At 35.0% G+C, this 21898-nt stretch overlaps 4 protein-coding genes across 4 annotated transcripts; 2 read left to right on the top strand and 2 right to left on the bottom strand.

The window, feature by feature from the left end:
• Nucleotides 1-204: 204 nt before the first annotated feature.
• Nucleotides 205-2506, top strand: LOC149384433 (uncharacterized). Its single transcript, XM_089628040.1, has 3 exons — nt 205-622; nt 701-1763; nt 1840-2506. The coding sequence occupies exons 2-3, from the start codon at nt 715-717 to the stop codon at nt 2504-2506; spliced, it is 1716 nt and encodes a 571-aa protein (XP_089484166.1). The 5' UTR covers nt 205-622; nt 701-714.
• Nucleotides 2507-2646: 140 nt separating this feature from the next.
• Nucleotides 2647-5053, bottom strand: LOC149384432 (uncharacterized). The gene is made up of 6 exons (XM_089628108.1): nt 4953-5053; nt 4385-4573; nt 3654-4289; nt 3179-3577; nt 2944-3092; nt 2647-2875 (listed from the first exon to the last, which is right to left on the bottom strand). Exons 2-6 carry the CDS (start codon nt 4472-4474, stop codon nt 2734-2736), a joined length of 1416 nt encoding a protein of 471 aa, XP_089484234.1. The 5' UTR covers nt 4475-4573; nt 4953-5053; the 3' UTR covers nt 2647-2733.
• A 1947-nt stretch (nt 5054-7000) lies between these two features.
• LOC149384431 (cytochrome P450 CYP736A12-like) lies at nt 7001-10493 on the bottom strand. The gene is made up of 3 exons (XM_089629117.1): nt 10132-10493; nt 7960-8331; nt 7001-7857 (listed from the first exon to the last, which is right to left on the bottom strand). The coding sequence occupies exons 1-3, from the start codon at nt 10435-10437 to the stop codon at nt 7027-7029; spliced, it is 1509 nt and encodes a 502-aa protein (XP_089485243.1). The 5' UTR covers nt 10438-10493; the 3' UTR covers nt 7001-7026.
• Nucleotides 10494-19264: 8771 nt separating this feature from the next.
• LOC149384430 (zinc finger protein JAGGED-like) lies at nt 19265-21898 on the top strand. Its single transcript, XM_089628039.1, has 5 exons — nt 19265-19275; nt 20014-20108; nt 20530-20652; nt 20933-21011; nt 21355-21898. Exons 1-5 carry the CDS (start codon nt 19265-19267, stop codon nt 21794-21796), a joined length of 750 nt encoding a protein of 249 aa, XP_089484165.1. The 3' UTR covers nt 21797-21898.

The following is a 21898-nucleotide window of genomic DNA, read 5'->3' as shown; positions in this document are numbered from 1 at the left end:
GAAGTTCCATATGAGGCTGGTAATATGCCAATTGAGCCTGCTTTGTTGAAGGACGATATGGACGTTAAGTATTATACGAAGAATAAAAGTCGTAGAAGTTATGCACTTTGTGTAACTTTGGTATCGAAAGAAGTCAAGGCGTTAACTCCAAAAAAAAAAGATAAAGGGAAAAATGTCATGAACGAAGAATTGTCTTGTGTTGAACTCAACAAGAGACAACATAATCTTATTACAAATGATCGAGATGATAATCACGTGTGCAACAGTCGAATAGATGATCGAGACGATGAAGTATACAAGCGTGATAGATATGACTACCACAACAACGATCTGGATGATGACGACAAGTTTGACCTAGATGATGGAAACAACTGTGACAAAGGAACAGAATTTGAAGAGTTCGTGAACACTGAAGAATATGAAGATTTTGTAAAACATTTTACAGTACCATCGGGACAGGGTGAATCATCGAGACACGGTGAACAATCACGTAACCCTCATAAAGTTGTACCACCAACAGATTGCGTGCCTTATTCATGGAAAGCCCCTGAGTTCACAACCGATGATTTTGTGAAGGAAGAACATAATGACGATCCAAGTCGGTTGCCAAATTCTTCGACAGGTATTAAGAATGAGATGTACTTATATTCTTAAATGAATAATGTAATGTTATATGTATTATAACCATTGAATGCAATAGGTAGCACAGAAGAAATGTATCTTGGGAAGGAGTTTGAGTCCAAGAAGCAGATGAAGCAAGAGATTCATGTTTTTGCTCTAAAAAATAATTTCGAGTTTAGAGTGAAATCCTCTTCGAGAAGTAGATGGTATGTCATATGCAAAAATGAGATGTGCACTTGGAAGCTGAGGGGTGTTGTGCAGTGGTCTGAAATGTGGCAGATTACGTCGTACGAGAGTAGACATTCTTGTGCGCGTGTGGTTCGAACAGAAGGACATAGAGGAGCTGCACCATGGGTTATTGGTCACGTTTTTAAAGATAAGTACAATATTAGCTCTATGGCTGAGTATTCGGCACATAACGTAAGAGAGGAAGTCAAGACAAGATGGGGTGTTGACATATCGTACTTGAAAGCTTGGAGAACCAGGGAGAAAGCAATTTCATACGTAAGGGGTACGCCAAAAGAATCTTATCAGAAGTTAGCATCTTGGCTATACATGTTGGAGCAGAAGAACCCTGGGACTCTGACTGCGTTTGTGAAAGATGGCGATAGATTCAAGTACGCGTTCTTTTCTATTGGGGCGTGTCGTAGAGGATTCAAGTCTTGTCGACCGGTGATATCATTAGACGGTTCATTTTTGAAGACAAAATACGGTGGACAGTTGTTATGCGCAATTGCGATGGATGCTAATTCACAATTATATCCACTTGCATTCGGGGTAGTAGATAGCGAGTGTCATGCTTCGTGGATTTGGTTTTTGAGAAAGTTGAGAGAAGCTATCGGTGAAGACGTTGAAGAGTTGGTGTTCATATCCGATCGACATGTTAGCATCATACATGGCGTCGAAGTGGTGTTTCCCGGTATCCCTCATGGAGCATGCTTCCATCATCTCAAACTAAATGTTCAACACAAATTCAAGACCGATCATTGTGGAATTGAACTGTATGAAGCCGCTTATGCCTTCAATAAGAGGGCTTTCGAAGCTCATTTTCAGCAATTGCGGAGAAAAGATGTTGAGATGGCTAAGTATCTCGAGGAAGTCGGTTTTGATCGGTGGGCACGAGCATTTTTTCCTGGAAAACGGTAAAACTAAAACTTTTCCCTTTGTCATTACAAGTGTTTTAACTAGAACGTCGCTAATATGTAACTGTGTATATAGGTACGATATAATGACAAGTAATAATGCAGAAAGCTTCAACAATAAGACGAGGAATGCTAGAACGTTTCCAATTACCACGTTGCTTGAGTTTATTAGATTCACACTTCAAACGTGGTTTTTTGATCGAGAGGAAATGGCTAGAAAATGTGATACAAGACTATCTCCGAAGTTTCAAGACAATCTCGCCCATCTAAACAATAAGGCACAATTCGTTAATACCTATGGACTCGGTATGTATGAATGTCATGTAAAAGACGAGAGAGGTGACTTTGATGTTGATTTATTGAGAAAGACATGCACGTGCGGCCTACCACAACTACTTGGAATCCCATGCGAGCATGCCATTGCATCTGCACAACACAGGAGTGTCGACATCTATTCTTTATGCAGTCCTTTCTATTCGAAGGAAACATGGATTGAGATGTACAAGGAATCCATATATCCTGTTGGGAACGAAGACCAATGGAACGTTCCGGATGACATAAAGAACATGAAGGTGTCAGAACCAATTGAAAAAAAACAAGCCGGTCGACCGAAGAAAAGTAAACAAGGAAGGCGCAGGGTCAATCGTTATCCTTCGCAAGGCGAAAAAGTTGTTATTCACCGCAAATGTGGTAAATGTGGTGGTATTGGCCATAACAGGAAGACGTGCACTTGGAGAGAGTGACAACATTTATCTTTTATTTTGTTTGTTTTGAATTAAAGACGCATTTCTATGTTGACAACTTTTGTACGTGTTTTGTTGAATATTTGTAGTTTAAGGTGAACTTCATCTTTATGTAATTTCATATAATTTATATTTACTATTTATCATATATTTTCATAGCGAACATTAACATAACATTTTAAAATATTTAATGACACAAAAATATCCAAATATTTAATGAATACATATCATCGCGCTTCTAATTGGAAAAATAAATCGGTCGACCATTTCTTCCTGAACGTCCTCATGTTCTCGCTTAGAAGTGTATCGAACCCCACGCCAACAAGGATGTGCTCCACATACTTGATTGCGAACATCCCGCAATCACCACTGAAAGACAAAACCACAAAATTTATACACAAAATACTCTTAATCTTGTTCTTATTCAAATTACATACCTTGTCACACATTGTGGCACTTTTTCATCGACTAGCCATAGAAACTCAGGAAGTCGAATTTCGCCGCCATCTAGTTCTCGCTCCGCCTTTGGATGCTCGGTGAACATCCCCGACATTGCCATAACCGTCGGCAACGCTCGTATCCAATTCTACGTTAACATAATAATGTTATAATAATGTAAGATAATAAACATAAAGTTCATAAGAGTATTTACTAGAAATCTCATTTACTAACCTCCATCATCGTGTTAAAATCAACTGAATTGTGTTGCATCTTCACAATATCTTTCTGGCAATCCAAGACGGTTATGGTCCACTTTTGAAGATCGACCCGGAACGTGAACCAATGCATGTTCTTGAAGTTGACGACATACAAGATCTCTCGCGCTCTAGTCCACGGAATGACTTGGGAATCTCTGCAGCCAGTCATCGGGTCGAACACGACCTTGCGATCCCATTCTACGAGCTCCACCTCTGTGCCTTGTTCTGCGGCTATCTTCTTGTTCTCCTCTTGCTTCGTATAACGACCGTATACGTTTTGGACCCACCGGCTATCCATGACACATATGTCTTGACGATACTCCGCATACTGTCGCTGACGTCTCCGAAGCATATCCAGAATAGCATCAATATGCTGTAATCGTATATGAAACAACAAACATATTAATTAACTTTTTTTTTATAAACGTACTCAATGTAATTGAACTTACCGTATCTGTTAGCCATTTTCCATTTTCCAAAAGGAGCTTGAAGAACTCGGTCTCCACATCAGCGACCTTCACATAAACTCGGCCCAAGAACTTTCCCTCAAGTTTAGAAGTGCGGGACCACTTCACGCAGTCATTCCAATCAGAAGTTTTTGGTTCCTTCAATGGTCTGAACGGCGTTACCCGCACCTCTGAGGAGTATTTCGGCCGCGTCGGGTCTGTGAAATCGGAGGGAAAAGTATCTTTTCGGTGACGCTTCTTAGATGGTGTTCGTACCGAGTCGCTTTCCGACCTCAGCCTCTTCTGCGCTAGGGTTGACAATGGTAGCGTCTTTTCCGATACATCGAGCCGTCGTGAACGTTTCCTTTTCGGAGAGGGTGGCTTCTTCGACGATGGAGTCGAAGAAGGCGGTATTGTCGAAGAGGACGGCTGTGAAGGAGGAGGAGGAGGAGGAGGTGGTGGAGGAGGAGTAGGAGAACTAGGAGGACTAGGAGGACTAGGGGGATCAGGAGGACCAGGAGGAGGAGGACTACGCGATCGATGTCGACGGCGTGAACCAGCTTGCGTAGTTGGTAACGGCCCCGGAGGTAAACCTGTCACGTCCTCGAACATGATGTTTATCTTCTCAAGCATGTCAAGCTATAAATTGTGACACAAAATACTGAATAAGAAACTAAACATTTATAGAAACGACTGATTAGAAACTTATTTATTAAACGAAAATTAATACTAACCTGAGTTTGCCTCATTCTTTCTAGCCTGCGACCGTTCGTACTCAGTGCTCTCAAGACGGTTGCCTGAGAATGTATCATTTGATTCCACATATTCTCCGTCAAAGCCCACGGAGCAGGATGATCGGGTCGAGCGGGAGGTGCGGGATGATCGTGACGAGCGGGAGGTGCGGGATGATCGGGAAGTTCGAACTGAAATGAATAATAATAAACTACTTACTCCTTAATAAATGATAAACTAATCACTACTTAATAAATTATAAACTAATCACGTATTAATAAATAAACTAATCACTACTTAATAAATTATAAACTAATCACGTATTAATAAATAAACTACTAACTACTTAATAAATTATAAACTAATCACGTATTAATAAATAATCTACTAACTACTTAATAAATTATAAACTAATCACTAATTAATAAATAAACTACTAACTACTTAATAAATTATAAACTAATCACGTATTAATAAATAATCTACTAACTACTTAATAAATTATAAACTAATCACTTATTAATAAATAATCTAGCCTAACTAATTAATAAATTATAAACTAGAACTTACGTCGGCTTCGTCATCGTCTTCATCACTCCACAACTTCTCCTCTTCGTCTTGTCTGAGCACGCCGGCTTCTTTCGCCGTTGACTCTACTAAGTCAATCTCTTCCTCGAACTTGGCGTCGAATCAAGGCGTCGAACTTGGCGTTTGACACGCCGTTCAAGTAATCTTTAATGAGCCTATCGCTCCTCCGCTCATTCTGCTCCTCCTTCGATGGACCATCTTCCATGCTCATTCCGGTTATCAATGCGTATTCGAGTCTCCCGAATCTCACGCGTTTATTTCCTATTCCGAAATGAATCTCCCCCCTTTTTGTTGGATGGATCTTACGTAGAAGAAGAGAGTGTAGAAGTACCGTAGAAAAGTTTAGTGTGCTCCCTTCGAAGAATTGAGCGAAGGGACTCTCCGCGACCCTTTGAAGTAGACCGAGATCGGTGAATTTTTCTTTCACCGTCTTAATATGCCCCGAACCACCGTACGTGATTCGACCGGCAAAGTCGTGGTCGCATAAATACGTCAATTTATCCTACATATTTAATTATCACAAAATATTAATAGAATTAAACATAACTCCATGAATTCATAATTAAAAAAAAAACAACAAACTTCATAACTCCAAGAATTCATAATAAAAAAAAAACTAATTATATAAAACAACTCATTTGTATGTTGTTCATCATTTAAAATACAAAAAACAATTGTTGTTCATAATAAAAAAAATAATTAATCATTAATTAGAAAAAAAACAACTATTTTTGATGTTCATAATTAAAAAAAACTAATCATTAATTACACAAACAACTAATTAGATTAATTATGTTGTTCATCATTTAAAAAAAATACAGAAAACTCTTTATTTATCTTAAATCATTTAAAAAAAAAAAAAAAACGTCGGAATTTCCGATACATCGGAAGAGGTCGGAAAGGGTCGGAAAACGTCGGAACTAGTCGGAAATTTCCGATGAATTCCACTGTCGGATCCGACAGTTTCCGATGAATTCCGATGGGATTCATCGGAAAATTCCCAGAAATTAAAAAAAAAAAAAAAAAATTTCACCTCCAAATCTCATTCAAATCAACCTAAAATAACTAACAACCACTCAAATCTTGTATCCTATCATTCCTACTCTAATCAAACCATGAAAAAACTATAAAAAACTAACCTTTTTTGTCATTTGGTGAAGGTTGGAGCTATGGTGGTTCGGTCGGAGGCGTGACGGAGCTTCGGTCGGAGGCGTGTCGGAACACGTCGGAATGGGTGTGGTTGGCGTCGGAATGGGTGTGGTTTCGTCGGAATGGCCGTCGGAATGGGTGTGATTGTGGTTGGAGAGAAAGTGAGAGTGAGAGAGTGAGAATGGTGTGGTTGGAGAAGAAGATAGGGTTTATTTTGAAATAAGGGTATTTTTGTCCGAAATGTGTCCAAAAGTCCAATTTTGGATATTTTTTAAGTAACGGGTCTAATGGTGATATTTTCATAGTTTTTGAGTCTAGAAAATGAAATTTCTCAATTCAAATATAGGAATCTAGATCCCAAAAACATCTAATATAAATAAAATTACCTTTGACATTCGTGACTTTTGACTGAGAGCGATATTAATTCAATACTTCTTATAGCATTTCTCGTCAACAGTACGGAGACTATTTCTCGCCGCTTCTTATAGCAGGTTATTTCCGTTACTGTCAACAGTATTCCATTCTATTTCTAAAAAGAAAAGAAAGATAAACTGAATAACTAAATAACTTTTGTAATCCATTATCTTCTAATTATACCATTATCATGTTACCGTCCCTATTTCATTTTTAACCAAAAATGTCATATGAGTATTTTATTATTCCATTATATATTTTATTGATAGAGGAAATACATGATTTTTTTAAATTATTATTCTTTTAATTTTGATTAGAGAATAATTTACGAAATAGCAAATGCTCGCAAAATGAGTATTAATAAAAATTTACTAAAGCAAAACTAAAAAGATTCACAAGGGAACAAAAACAAAAGCTACGAAATTTATAGTCCAGCCACCTTGACAAAATACTAAATGTTCAAAATTCATAAGAGGATTTAATTAAAAAGAAATCACAAAAGGGTACTTGAAAGGCGATAAGTAGGCTTGGCAAGTAACGGGTGAGCTCTTCCCGTTGATAGGCCGAACTTCTCGTCCATGTCTAGATCGTTGGGTTTCATACCGTCGGGAAGTTCCCAGCTGAAGCAATGCACCAACTGAGCTAGGAAAATCCGAACCGTAGTTAACCCCAATTGCATTCCAGGACAGCCTCGACGGCCCGAGCCAAATGGAAGAAGTTCAAAATCATGACCGCGGAGATCTATGTTCTTTTCCATAAACCTTTCAGGGTAAAAATCGTCTACGTTCTCTGACCACACATTTGGATCTCGCCCTATCGCCCAAGTGTTCACTATGATTCTCGACTTCTTAGGAACGTAATATCCATCAATGATTATATCTTGCCTCGCCTCGCGAGGGACTAGCAAGGTTGCGACCGGGTGTAACCTATAACTCTCCTTAATCACCATATCCAAGTAACCTAGCTTGCCTAGGTCATTTTCTTCCACCATCCGATCCGATCCAACGACGTTGTCGAGCTCTTCTTGGAGCTCTTTCATGACTCTAGGGTTTCTCAGAAGTTCCGAGAGAGTCCACACGACGGTCGTGGATGAAGTGTCGAAAGCGGCTACGACCATGTCGACTAAGATTGCCTTACAATTCGTCCGGTCGATCACACACGAATTCTCATCTTGAGGATTCATTGGTTTACCAATCATTGAAAGCAATACATCCACAAAATCTGTGTGAGTTTGCTTGTCTTCCACTTTCTCGTGCTCCACAAATATCTTCTCTAGCATTTCATCAATGAGCTTGCCATTTTTCTTCATAGCCTTCCTTAGTCCCTTTTATACAAAAACAAAATATTAATATATCAAAATATTTTTATCCTAAATATGATCACGAAGCTTCTGAAAAAAGCTAAAAATGATAGTTAAAGAGCTAACCTGAAGATCAAAGGGCTTGAGATAAGGAACAAAATCAGAAATGTTGAAAGCAGCAATCAATCCTACACCCTCTTCCACGAGCTCTTTCATCTTATACGTATCCTCAACGTTTGGCCCAAGAATCATCGCCGCCGAAATATCAGCCACGGACTCTCCGACCAGTTGGCTTATGTTCACCGCTTCGCCGGCGCTCGCTGCCTTTGCGATCCGTCCGACGAGCGAATCGATCTTTTCCTTCCTCAGCTCTGCAAAGGACTCGATCTTAACGGCGCTGAGGAGTTTCACGATGCACAGCTTCCTCACGTTCCGCCAGTACGGCCCGTATTCTTGAAAGGCTATCCCTTTGGTGCCGTACGATATCAGCTCAGAGGCCTAGATATTAAGGAGTGGGAACAAATAAATATTTTTATAAATTGACTTATGTAACAGCTAAATTGGAATTAGCTTACTAAAATAATTTTTTTAAAGTTTAATTAGGGGACTAATACTTACTATACATTTATAATATTACAAATTACAAAATTATGGATTGGTAAAATAGAATTGGACTTTTATGGTAAAAGTTGAAAATATTTTTAAAAGTTGGGATATCTAATTTTGTTTTTGTTTTAAGAGACCATACTGAACGAATTTATAGCGTAGTGTTTTTTAAAATTTTATACAGAGCAACGTAAGCAATATCACATTTTAAATTTTACATGAAAACACTCGTATCCAAGTCCACTTCACCACACTAAAGACATAATGAACAATTGGACAATTACATAATTAAAATGAGTTGTGTGTTTTGCGATATAATACTAAATGTATCTTATTTATTTATGTGTTTTAAGCTGTGGTGTTGGATACCCGTTACGTACTTTTCGCGTAGAAGTTTATTTTATTTGTTTGGACTTTAAACCTACAAAAAGGTAATAGAAATTATAATTATAAAAGAAAGTCAACCCTGGCAGTTGCATGGAAATATATATGCATTCTTTGTCAAAGTTTTCCAGTAAAATATTATATAACTAACCTACCTATGGGCTAAATAGATATTATGATGTTTTGAAGGTAAAAGCAAAAACAATCAAGAAATGGGATATCTCAGTAAACATCTATAACTCGTTGCGTGCATGTGTTTGCTATCTCCGTGACTACGTACTTTGAGCTGTGAAATTATATAGAAATAATAAATACAACTCATTTGATGGGCAACATTATTCTGAAACTACCTTTAATATTTTATTTTTCTAATTAAAAGTGATCTTATAGTATAAACGGATGGTCAGATAGGGTGGCTAACAAGAAAGAGAACAACTGAAAAGTGAGAACTATATGGCTAGGACTAAAGAACAATAAATTAATAAGTCAAAGGAAAGAATCAGTTTTTGACCGGTTAATTTATCGGTAAAATTTTTCGAAAATTTGGTTGTAACATATAGTAAAAACAGGTCATCTGCCGTAAATTAATCTGTTATTTTTTTTAAATTATATATATATTTTTAATTAAGATCTATATATTGGAAAACTTGATATAAAGTATAAACATAAGGGATTAATTAAAATGCATCCGTCAGAGAATCATTAATAAGGTTAATAACTAATTACAGCCTGTGTTCATGCCTTTATTAAACATTGATTAAAATGTTTTATCTTCAATGTCATTGAAAAGGTAAAAAAAAAAATAGAAAATTGTATCATTTATTAGAATTCCATGATTCAAATTTAATTAATAAAATCGACATACAAGCATATGAATTATAGAAATTGTATCATACCGAGGGTAATATTTCTGGTCAACTAATCAAATATTAAATGACGGTTTGCTAAAAATAGTTGTGCATCGTCAGTAGATAAGAGGTTCAATTTATGCATGTATCCCGTAATTTATTTCGTACACTCCTTACAACCTTCCAAGATTTTTAATTTTATACATGTATCCTTCAATTTCTTAAAATAAAATAAAAATAAAAAAGTGTCTAACCCCTTATATCCTAGACATACGAAGACAATAATTTCTAAAATTAACTACCTGAAAACTAAAATGAATTAGTACCCTGAAAATTGTGTGAGCCGGTTGTGTCCTATAAAAATATCATCGACTAATTGTTTGAAAACACTCGTAAAAAAAAAAAACTAAGAATATTTATCAGTGCATGCATACATAAAAGGGTGTGATTATTTCCTTGCCTGAATCCTGGGACGGTTTGCGAAAGCGATATCGTGGTCCTTGAGTATGAGCTGGGCGGCGCGTGGCGAGGAGGCCACGATGGCCGGCACGTGGCCCAGCCGGAGGCTCATGAGCGGGCCGTGTTTGCGTGAGAGGGCGTGGAGGCCGCGGTGCGGCAGTTCCGTCAGCTGGTGGAGGTTTCCGATGACCGGCAGCGGCCACGGTCCGGGAGGAATCACCCGCCGACGGGGCTTCCATTTCATCATCACTCCGACCAGAAATGTGAGGACAAGAGCTACGAATATTGCGGTTTGAGGTGGACTCATTTTGGGAGAGGAGATTCTTCGATGGAGAGAATTTTTTTTTTTTTTTTTTATTGCTTTCTTTGATATGTTACTCTCATGGGCATGCTAGTTATTGTAACGCTACGTCTTGAAACGATATATTTATAGAGCGAAAGTAAGGGTCGGTGGCTTTCAAAATTGGTGGTACCGCCGTCTAATATAATTGATGACAATTATATCCTAGTTTTTAATTGACTGCCACTAGAAAGGAAAAAAAAAAAGATTTATATGCTACCTAATAAATGGTGTATGTGCATGAATCGGCGTCATAATCATAAAATATGGCACTTATTACTTCCATTTAAAACCTCCATAGCAATAAAATTATGCAAAAGAGTTATTTAAAGATAACCAAATAGTCAAAGTTTTAAGTTTTCAAAAATCAACTGGTTAAAATTAGGGCGTCAAAACATTTTACATAATCAATAATTTGTTATTTTCAAAAAATGTAATTTCAGAGTAAAATAAAATTAACCAAACCAAATACTTGTACATTTTTTGTAAGTTTTATCTATTTTCTTAATGTAAGACAAACTACTGCTATTTTACTAATACCGGTATATAAATAAGTAATTGTTTTTATTTATCTGTATCATGTATTATAATTTAAGTTACACTTTTGTTTTTATTTATCTGTATCATGATAAATAATTTAAGTTATCTCTCTCTCTCTCTCTCTCTCTCTCTCTCTCTCTCTCTCTCTCTCTCTCTCTCTCTCTCTCTCTCTCTCTCTCTCTCTCTCTCTATATATATATATATATATATATAACTTCCATTCAAACATTCAATCCAATGCTAGAAGTTGTCCATCTTTAGAACATCACCAAAATAATAATATTTAATTATATATCTATTCCACATCATTAAGTTGGTAACTTAAGTTGTCTATAATTTTTTTATAATATAGATCCATATGATAAAAGTTAAAAATAAATATAATATAATTAAAATAAAAGATTGCATAGCAAAAAAAAAGATTTAAAAAATAAAAATAGACTCACGTAATAATAATTTGTTTTATTAAAATGAAAATTATAACATTCAGAACTTTAAGAAATTAGTCTTAATATGAGTACACATGTTTTCATAATCCTTCTTTTGCTCCGGAGTCATGCATGATGTGTCAACAATGAGATAATCCATATATTGTTTCATCATACAATTTTCTTCTTCTTTCTCTCTCATCGCCGCCAATATTTCTAATGTTGCTGCTTTTCTTGCTTGAGTTTCTAGGAATGTAGTACGAGTATCATATATTTACCTTTTTCTTTTCCCTTTCTCTTAGCCACATTCTAGCCAATCGGACAAACCTCACGTACTTCATTGTCAATCTTGTCTGGATTGGATGACGAAGTATAAGCCACTGCTTGTAAAACTTTTGTCTCTTTTTTACTTTCCCTTTGGTAAATTGTATTCTATTTAGGCTCATCCTTCAATACATCTCCTACATTAGTCGAGCATGAAATTGGAATTATTATTTTATGAGTTGTATATCTAATGAACATTCTCAATAATTTGCTCATCTGACAACTCACTATGGCGTGCTTACTGTACTCGTTTATAATACCCATTAAAACGTGCTACCTTTTGATTCATCTTTGGCCAACGGTCTTTGCATTGTCTTTCCGATCTTTTTTTGCTCTTCTCGTTAACGATTAATGTTGAAGTAGTCGGAGCTCCGATCCCAAAAACGTGTTGAAGTTTGATCATTCCCAATGATGACATCTTTAGATGTATTAAGTCATCCACTTTATCAGAAGTATGCTTGCTTATTGGCCCCATTTAAATTTGTGTTTTCCTTTCTGCCAAGATTCATCTTCTTCGGCAAGTGTAGGTTGACATTCCGACACAGACGCGGATGATGGAGGTGTTTTGTAGACATACGACGATGTAAGTTGTGGTGGAGGCCTAACGCTTAAGTAAGGGAAAGAGGACATAGAAAACTAAAACTTGGGTTCATACAATTTGGAGGTAGAGAATTTGGTGAATTTTGTGAGAATTGAGAATATGAAAAATTTAGAGTTTTGAAGTTTGTAAAGGGAGAATTGGGAGAATTTGCGAATTGAGTGAATTATGTGAATCCACTTACTTAAGTGGAGAATGGAAATACTTGAGAGAACTTTGATTTTGGTTTAGAGATATGGATAACAAAATGCTTATTTATAAAGGAAAAAAATTGAATTCCTCTAAAATTGGAAATATTTAAAAAATTGAGAATATTGAAAGTAATTGAGAACATTATAAAATTAACTGAGTTGTTACATGTAAATTTAATAAATAATAATATTTTTAAAATTGAGAATGAGTAAAAAAAAATTGGGAATATGGTAAAATTGGTAGTTAAATGGTAAATAAAATTAATTTTACAACTATATATATTTATTGATAATTGGTATAGATTTTTTTTTTTTTTTTTGAAACCGTGGGCGGAACCACGGGAGAAATATATTAAAGCTCTCACGTATGGCGGAGGAATACCGTGGTTACATCAAGGACTAATACCACGACAATCGGTCACGGCCTCGTGAAGAGCACACGGAGGGACCGAATCCAACCATCGGGCCCCCGAATCAAACTTTAAAGCATAACTAGCCAAATTATGAGCAACCTTATTACAATCGCGAGGATGAAAAGCAAACTCTATATAATCAAAATTAGGCCTAAGCAAAATGATATCACTAATAATAATACCAAGGTCCGAGGCCGGGGCGACATTATTCCGGATGATCGAGATGACCTCAAGGCAATCAGATTGGATACTAACTTTCTTCCAGCCCATATTAAGAGATAAAACCATACCTTGAAAGATCGCCGAAGCTTCCGAGATTTGAGGGGAGAGACCTCGAAGGAGCACATGAGTTTCTGAGCAAAGCACCTTTCCTTCTGAGTCCCTGGCAACACAACCCAGCCCAATTCTTCTATCCCTTGTTGGTATAGATGAATGGTAGAAGATTAGCGTTAATTTATGTAATTTATTTAGTCAATGTTATTGATTTTTTTTTTATGATGTGGGCATTAGTGCTAGACGGGACACCAATGCTAAATTTTATTTGATTCCCATGTTGCCTACAATGCTTAGCAACATCATATGCCTAAACTTTTTTTCACGTCAGTTCAAGCACTCTAGCGTTAGAGCAGTTCTCATGTGCTTGATCAATCGCAAACGTCTCTTCAGAAACGCAAGACCGTTGACAAATCTCTATGTAAGACTTACTCGGCTTTCTGAGAGAAAATGAGAATGTTCGTTTAATAAAATATTAAACAAACGAATTACAAACATTTATAGCACTGCTGGTATATCTATCTGTAGCGGCGGTCATTTATAATGAAATTTTAATATGAACAGTCATTTAATTTTGACCGTCGTAAAAAAATATCAATCGCAGAGGTCTCTTTAGAATGCAAGACCCTGACAAAGCTCCATATAAGACGACCGGGCTTTTTGGGAGAAAATGATAATGTTTTAATATTTAATTTAAAACAAACGAATTAGCAAAACTTATAAAATTTCGTGTATATCAATCGGTAGTATAGTAATATTTAAAGATGAACAGTCATTTAAATTTTGACAACTAAAAATAATAAGTTTAATTAGTAGCACTCACATAATTTTTTTTTAATAAACATAAATAGCAGTTTTTTTTTTAAACGTGGGTCGGTACCACGGGAGAATGACAACATAAATAGCAGTTTTAAATGATTTAAATGCCATATTTAACTTTTGTGACATAAAATGATAAAAACACTGCCGCGAAAAATCTTTTGTGGCATATTTGACTTTAACTTTTTTTTTTCTTTTTATTAAAGAATAGCTATGTAGTATTTAATTATTACAATTCTAGATTTGTCGATTTTACGGATTTCTCCTTCCTTTATTAATAGCACACTCGCACTTTTTGAAAGGAGTTAATCTTTGATTTTTTCCACTCAGTCTCGTATTCATTATTGCTACTAGTTTCAAATAAACCTCGATCATCTAAATCAATCAACACTATTTTTTAAACCACTTCAATAAAATCAAAAATAGTTTAGATAATAAGCAACTCAAACCTTAAGTATTTTCAATTGGTTTGGTTTTTTATAATCGTGAGACTATATTGATCCAAATCAACCCGAAACCTTTAATTTTTATGATGTAAATATTTATACAAACTATAGTTAAAAAGATATATATAATTTTTTTAATTATATTACAACTAAATTAATCAATATTCATTATATTTTATTGATTGGGAATACATAAAGATTTTAGTTATTTAAAGTATGAGTAATTTATTTTAATATGTAAACTTTTAAAGATAAGACATAACAATATAATATACATACATGATTTTATTCGAGTTATAAGTGTCAAGAAAAACAACCCGAAAAAACAAATCCGATTATTTTAAGTTAGGTTTTACCTTTCGATTGGGTTGGTTCGAGTTGATAGCACATAAAAAAACCGATCAACTCAACCCGATTAAACTCTTAGTTATATATATTAATTTCGTTTAATAGTTAATATCAAGGTTTGAAATACTCTTATTGTGCCGCAACTTCAATTTTAGTGGTTTACCTTTTATCGCCTGTAATATGGTGACTTTTACCATATACTGAACAAACAAGAAAAGACTATTCGGTGCCCTATAACAAGCAAGTCCGACTCAGAAGAAAGTCGATGACAAATAGAGAAACGAACATGAACATAAAGTAAAGTTCGAAGTACCGAACATAACTAAGGATATCAAATCAATTAGTGAGCTCAAACACTAATCAAATACTCTACGGGAAAAGGCCACGTCCCATCTCCACCTTCAACATTTCTGTTTATAACTTTGAGATGCATATTTTTTTACATATATATATATATATATATATATATATATATAAAAAAAATTGATGCCGGAGTGGTGAGAGGGTCGCTACCATTGAATAGTATCTTGTTAACGAGTTCTTCATATTTGTCATATCAAACGATGCTCTCATTATAAACCCAAGGGTATAATTAACTTTAATTTTATCCCAAGTGTAAAGGTAGGTAGTGACTAATATATCCTTTTTTCCGCTCCGTTAAAACATAAAAGAGAATGATATATTGTTTACTTAGTTATTATAAATTTTGACCTCGATCAACGGAAGAAACACAAAATGATTCTTAGTTTCATAAGCGCTGTAGATAGTAAATTAATAAGTGTAATTTTTTTTACTTCATTAATATGTGTAATTAGTTTCACACAAATTCTCATTAAAAATTTCTTAATATTGATATTTCATCTTCTTTCTGCTTTATTTATAAAAATATATAAATGAAACAGTACTTTCAAGGGTTGACGGTTGACCCTTGAATAAAAAATTACAGAGTTATATGTATTCCGTAAAAGTAGAGGGACAGAGTAAATAGTGGATAAAATTTATTTTCAGTTGTTAACCAAACTACAAAAATCCAAGTAAAGAAACATAAACTTATAATAATAATATAGCATGTTTTGTTTATTTTGAGGCTGGGCTTGCTCTGGTGAGGGTGGACCACCATAAAGTGAGCTTATTCACCATTTCCTTAAACACAGAAATGTTTGTCGATATGTACAATGTATGAGTGTGTCTGTATGTGCGCGAGTTTGTTAGTGTAACCTTGTTTAACACTGCTCTTGCGATGCTATAATCCTTAAGTAATAATATTATCAGGTCAATAACTCTAGAGTGGTCCAAGGGCACCTGAAGTTACTATTCATATGATGTTTTCATTTCTTCTTCTAATTATTTGTTGATTTAGTTCTTACTTCAGTGAATGGTCCTCAAAAATATTTTAATTACTTAACCTAGGCTCATAACAGAAAATAAATAAAATCCTACGTCTATCTGGCGGATCATTGGACCGATTTTGTTTGAATGTTAATATTATAATATATTTTAACTATTCGGATGAGATTCAAAAAAAAAATGATGAGAATAAAAAGATCAGAAAATTAATAAAATAACCAACTCAAATATTTAACATTGTTAAATAACCAACGTTTGGTAAATTTTAGATAAATAACAACTTTCAGACGTAAATTTTAAGCAAATAGCGAACGTTTGGTATATGAAAGTAACTATTTATTTAAGATTTACGTCTGAAAGTGGCTATTTATCTTTGGTTATTTAGTAATATCGAACGTTTAAATTGGCTATTTTTCTAATAGACGCTAAATTAGTGATGGTGTTTAATTGTTTTGCTAACACCAAATAATTTACATGAATTTAAAACAATTTTGTAGAAATTAAACAAAAGGACTATTCGAAAAGTATGAATTTAGAAGTGTTTTTCTCATTATATAATATAAAAGTAATCTATAACAACAAATGTCATTAAAACAGTTTTCCGTGATATATTTCATTTATACTTTTGGAATAAATTATTTCTATTGGATAATGGGAAACATACTATCATATGGTCAAAATTTTGGAATAAATCCCAAAATGAAATCAGTTAAGCGAATTGAAACACAAGCATTACAACTAGGGGTGGCAATTCGGGTCACGTGTCGTGTCCTATTCGTTTTCATGTATTTTTTGACAGACCCAAACCCGACCCATTTATTAATCGTGTCTAGGAGCAAAACTCAAACCCGACCCACTATGTTTTTGTCAAACCCAGACCCAACCCATTAAGACCCATTTATTAATCGTGCCTTAATGAACCATGTAACCCACGAACCCACTTAGACCCACAAACCCATTTAGACCACTAAACCCGTTTGAACACGTGAATCGGTTTAGGCCCTTACACATGTTTATTTCAAAATATAAAAATTCTCTAAATCAAATTAATTAAAAAATTAGTCATAATAAGTAATTAATAAAAATACTCCATATAATCAACTAAGCCACCAACATAATATTTGTAATACAAAAGAGAAGTTCAAACACAATCTTTCAAAAAGCGATGTATCTCCAACAGATCATTAACTAGAGATTATTCTATGTAAAGTGGATACACTTCACTTATAATTTGTATTGTATATAATATTTATTCTTATAATTTAATTTGATAGTTGTTTTTAATATTTTAACTGGGTCATTACGGGTTTGATCGTGTTTACCCATTTAATATTCGTGTCTAATCGGGTCCCAATGGGTTGTCGTGTTCACCCGTTATTTAATCGTGTTAATCGTGTTCGACACGGATGGATCCAGATCCATTTAAGGTCGACCCAAACTCATTTAAACCGTGTCGTAACCGTGCCGTGTCTCGTGTCCGGCCCAAATTGACACCCCTAATTACAACCTATCATGATTTTTCATTAACTAGTCATTTTGATGAACGTGGTAAGTGAACTGGGAAATTTTACACCGATTATAACTTTATATATTGGTTATTGGAATTAATTTTTTAAATTAAAAAAAATAATTTCCTAACCAATATTAATCAGTACTGACTATTGATTTTTTTACCACATGTCTACAGAGTATTTATTTTTATTTATTCATGTTCATTGTTTTAAATTTTGAATTTGTTTTGATAAGAGGTTCTCTATTTATTTATTTATTAAACCGGATAAAAACGTTGCTTAGGGACTGGTAGACGGTCATTCCGCTAATGCAAAGAAACAAAAAGAAGGTCAATTCAAACGTACTTTTAATTAAAGAAATTAATGATTAGCTGGACTAACATAATAACAACGATCAGTTTTTTTTTCGAAAATGAATCGATCAGTTTGATAAGCTGATTAATCATTTAAACTCCTCGACCTAAAATATGTTTATCCATTTATAGAAATAATTTTTTGGTTAACGTCTGGTCAAGAAGCTATTCTTTCAGTCTGAAATGACACATGCGCACACGAAATATGAAAACATTTAAAGGCAAAGCAAACAACTTAAGCGATATATATAGCTTCACTTTGCATAGTGGCCCTTAAATTTTATATATTGTTGCAGATCGGTCTCCATATCTTTGAGCTTTAAAAGCATGACACATCTGACGGTTTAGTCTAACATTCGCTAATTTAGGAGCGCAAGTATGTGCAACGTTCAATTCATATGCAAATATCATTATCAGATCCACTATTGGATCAAACTTATATATAGTTGATTTTAAAAAATATATATTTTTTGCATTAATTAGCTGTTTAGTTTATCTTTTGAAATAAAAGATGCGGGGTGCGGGAAGAACGCTTTTCATTACAAAATGATAAAGTGTGATAAAAACGTCGCGGTCGTGAATTTTCAAAACTTTAAGATTATTAGGGTTTAAAAAAAAATTTGTGGAATGCGCAAGAGCAACGAGTAAAAAAAAATGTGTAAAATAACTACATATATTTACATCAAAGGGGAGTAGCTAGTGTATAAATAACTTTTTGTTTTTCTCCACACATGTGTGTTGAAAATGACAAGGGTGCTAGAAATAAACCAACTACACATATACTTCTGAGGGATAAAAACAAGTCACTTGTGTTGAGCAAAATATGCCAAATTAAATCATGGAAACTCTAATAATTATGCGTTGATAGCGACAGTTCCATGATCACGGCAATCCTATAAGTTGTAGTATATATGCATAGAGTCGTAGACTCGTAGCTGATTTTAAAAAAATAATAATAAGAGTGTCATTCGTAGCATGCCCTTCTGTTCTGATCAACCCAATTATAACACCGCAGTGCGTTTGGTCATTTATAAAATATATATATATATATATATATATATATATATATATTATATGAGTGAACAAGACTTTTTTGCTTTTTTATTTAGCAGTTTAGTAGTCCTATAGAAGATGTGCACAAGACAAGAGGGCATTATTGTTTTTGTTATTATTTTGGACGTAATTGTTGAAGTCTCTTTGTACATGGTAAAGAGGTTGTGGCAATGTTATAACCATATTGGGAAGAAACTAGTCGATGACATGATATACTATCATATGTACTGCTAGTTTCTTTGAGAAATGGACGCTATTAACCCTACGTCCTCTTGTACTATATACTGTATATAATATGAGCCAAAAATGAAATAATATTAATTTATAGTTTAAATTAAACACTATATGTATATATATATATTTTAATTTAAACCTCTCTCTCTATCTCTCTCGCGGCCTCTCAACCAAGCCAATTGACACTTCTTTCTTTCCTCTCCTTTTTAAAGTCACGAGACCCACTGTCTCTTTTGTTCATTCAATTTATTTTCCGAGAGAGAGAGAGAGAGATGAGTTCAGATCCAGAGAGTTGGCAGAGGAACTGATAGAGAACTTTCAAAGCTCTTTTTCTTACACCATCACTCAACTAGCCTCTATATAGCAGTCTCAAACTGAAAGTGTTATAATTTATTTTATTTTTTTCTCTATCTATTTAACCCTTTTCAAAGAGAGCTTTTATCATCACACACAACACACACACACACACACGCGCGCGAATATATCACTTGAAGATTGCGTTTAGATCCTGATCATCTTCTTATCTCTTACTGTAACATGTAGGGTCTCTCTCCCCTCTTCAATCAATTTTTATTCAACTCGATCTTAGCTCATCTTCATTAATATTATATCTTTATTATTTGACCTAATCTGTTTGAGTTTATTGTGGTGGGTGATTTTCGCAGGAGACCAGAGGGAAACCCATTAGACCTCAACAACTTGCCTGATGATCATTTCTCTAGAGATGGTAAACAGCAAAATCTCGACGAAGCCTCATCCGGTACACCCAATGAATTAGCTTTCTATATATATATTTTCCAGTACTTCCTCTTTCATAAATTAATTCATATTCGATGTCGAAAAAACGTAAACGAGTGATCAATGCAATGAAAAGAATCAAACAATTTTTTTATATATAAAAAAAAAAAAAAAAATTAAAAATAATGCATTCTTCCAGGTCTATAAGGTGATGATCATTACGCGAGAAATACAAAAGCCTACATGTATCAGTTCAAATTAGGGTTGGAAATAAAAAAAAAATAAAAAATGAGCGTGGGGTGAATATGTAATATGTGCAAGAAGGCAGGGAAAAAGAAACTATAAGAACATGTATATCAGCAATGACTAGTTAGGACTTAGGGTTGAGATTGTGGATATTATAAAGAAAATTGGGGCTGAAGTGTAATAAGATGAAAAATCAGGGCAGAGAAGGAAAAAAAGTGGCGGGAAGGATGAGAGTGGGAAGGTCTACGAGTGTAGGTTTTGTTCCCTCAAGTTCTGCAAATCTCAGGCTCTCGGGGGACACATGAACCGCCACCGCCAAGGCACGTCTTTTCTTTCCCATCACTTCTTTGCTTTTTTTTTCTCTTTTCTTTTTTCATTTAATATCGTACTACAAATATTAACGTGGTCATGTCACTCACCAGTGCGATCACACACATTGAGTTGACATATATATATATATATACTTCTTGTTTCACCTTCTTCGACTTGGAAAGAATCTCCATTGCCTTGTTAACTTTATCATAATCAACTCATTTTTATTTTTATTATTCTTTCATTGATGTTTGTGTTTGTGCGTGCGTGATTGGGTAATTTGGTCAGAAAGAGAGACAGAGACACTGAACCGTGCTCGTCAGCTGGTCTTCAGTAACGATAACCTAGCCGCCCAAGGTCACCTCAGGTGTGTGTATATATATATATATATATACTATATCTACCTACACTACATACATAGACTTACAATCATATCTTTCGTCTCATTTATTGATTAATTTATCTCTACATGAGATAATATAGTAAATTTCTAATTACATCACCTCCCACACTTTCTTTTCCTGGCACAAAAAGAAAAACACCAAAACCCAAACAATTATGTAATGATGCATGGATATTAATCAAGTGAATTTATCTATTACATATGTGTGTCATTTATTTATACACACATTTATGTTTGTTGTGTGCATATAAATAGTCTTTTTTTTTTTTTTAACAATTCATCAATCAACTTGTTTTTCTTGATGTAGTTATTGCCAGCCAATTACACCACCGGGATTGCGGTACCACCACCCGGCGGTGGCAGAAACGGCGGTACCAGATCCGGCGATGCCACATAGATTTCCGACGAGAATGTTCTCCGGCTCCTCATCGGGCTTCGCTCCTCCGCCTCCACCGCCACCTCAGCCTCCGCAGCCGCCGTACTTGTACACGTCACCGTCCCGACCGATGTCGTTTTCTCCGCATTACCATCCTCCGCCGGGGAGCGACCACTACTACGTCGGTCATGTTCTCGCCGGAGGAACTAATAACATTCCGTCAAGCCTAAATTACGCGGCCTCGTCGGAGTCCAACTACACTTGCATCGGAGCTCCGGTCGGCCATGGCTTCGGTATCGCCAAAGGCATTAATGGCCGAGGAAACTCCAGCACGGAATTGGCGGACTCTGGTAAAGACAGGTCGCTCCATTGAGAATTGGAATATTTTAGAGATATGTTGGATATATTTCTCAAGAAATTTTCGATCTCTGACGATATTTCCAACGCAATATAACAGGAGAAAAATGAATTAAAA

This window comes from Urtica dioica, chromosome 10 (genome assembly GCF_054948205.1).
Source record: "Urtica dioica subsp. dioica isolate 48M chromosome 10, U.dioica_male_clone48M_v1_H2, whole genome shotgun sequence".
Classification (NCBI taxonomy): Eukaryota; Viridiplantae; Streptophyta; class Magnoliopsida; order Rosales; family Urticaceae; genus Urtica; species Urtica dioica.
Note: the sequence above shows the minus strand (reverse complement) of the source record. Positions and strands in the feature narration are given on the sequence as shown.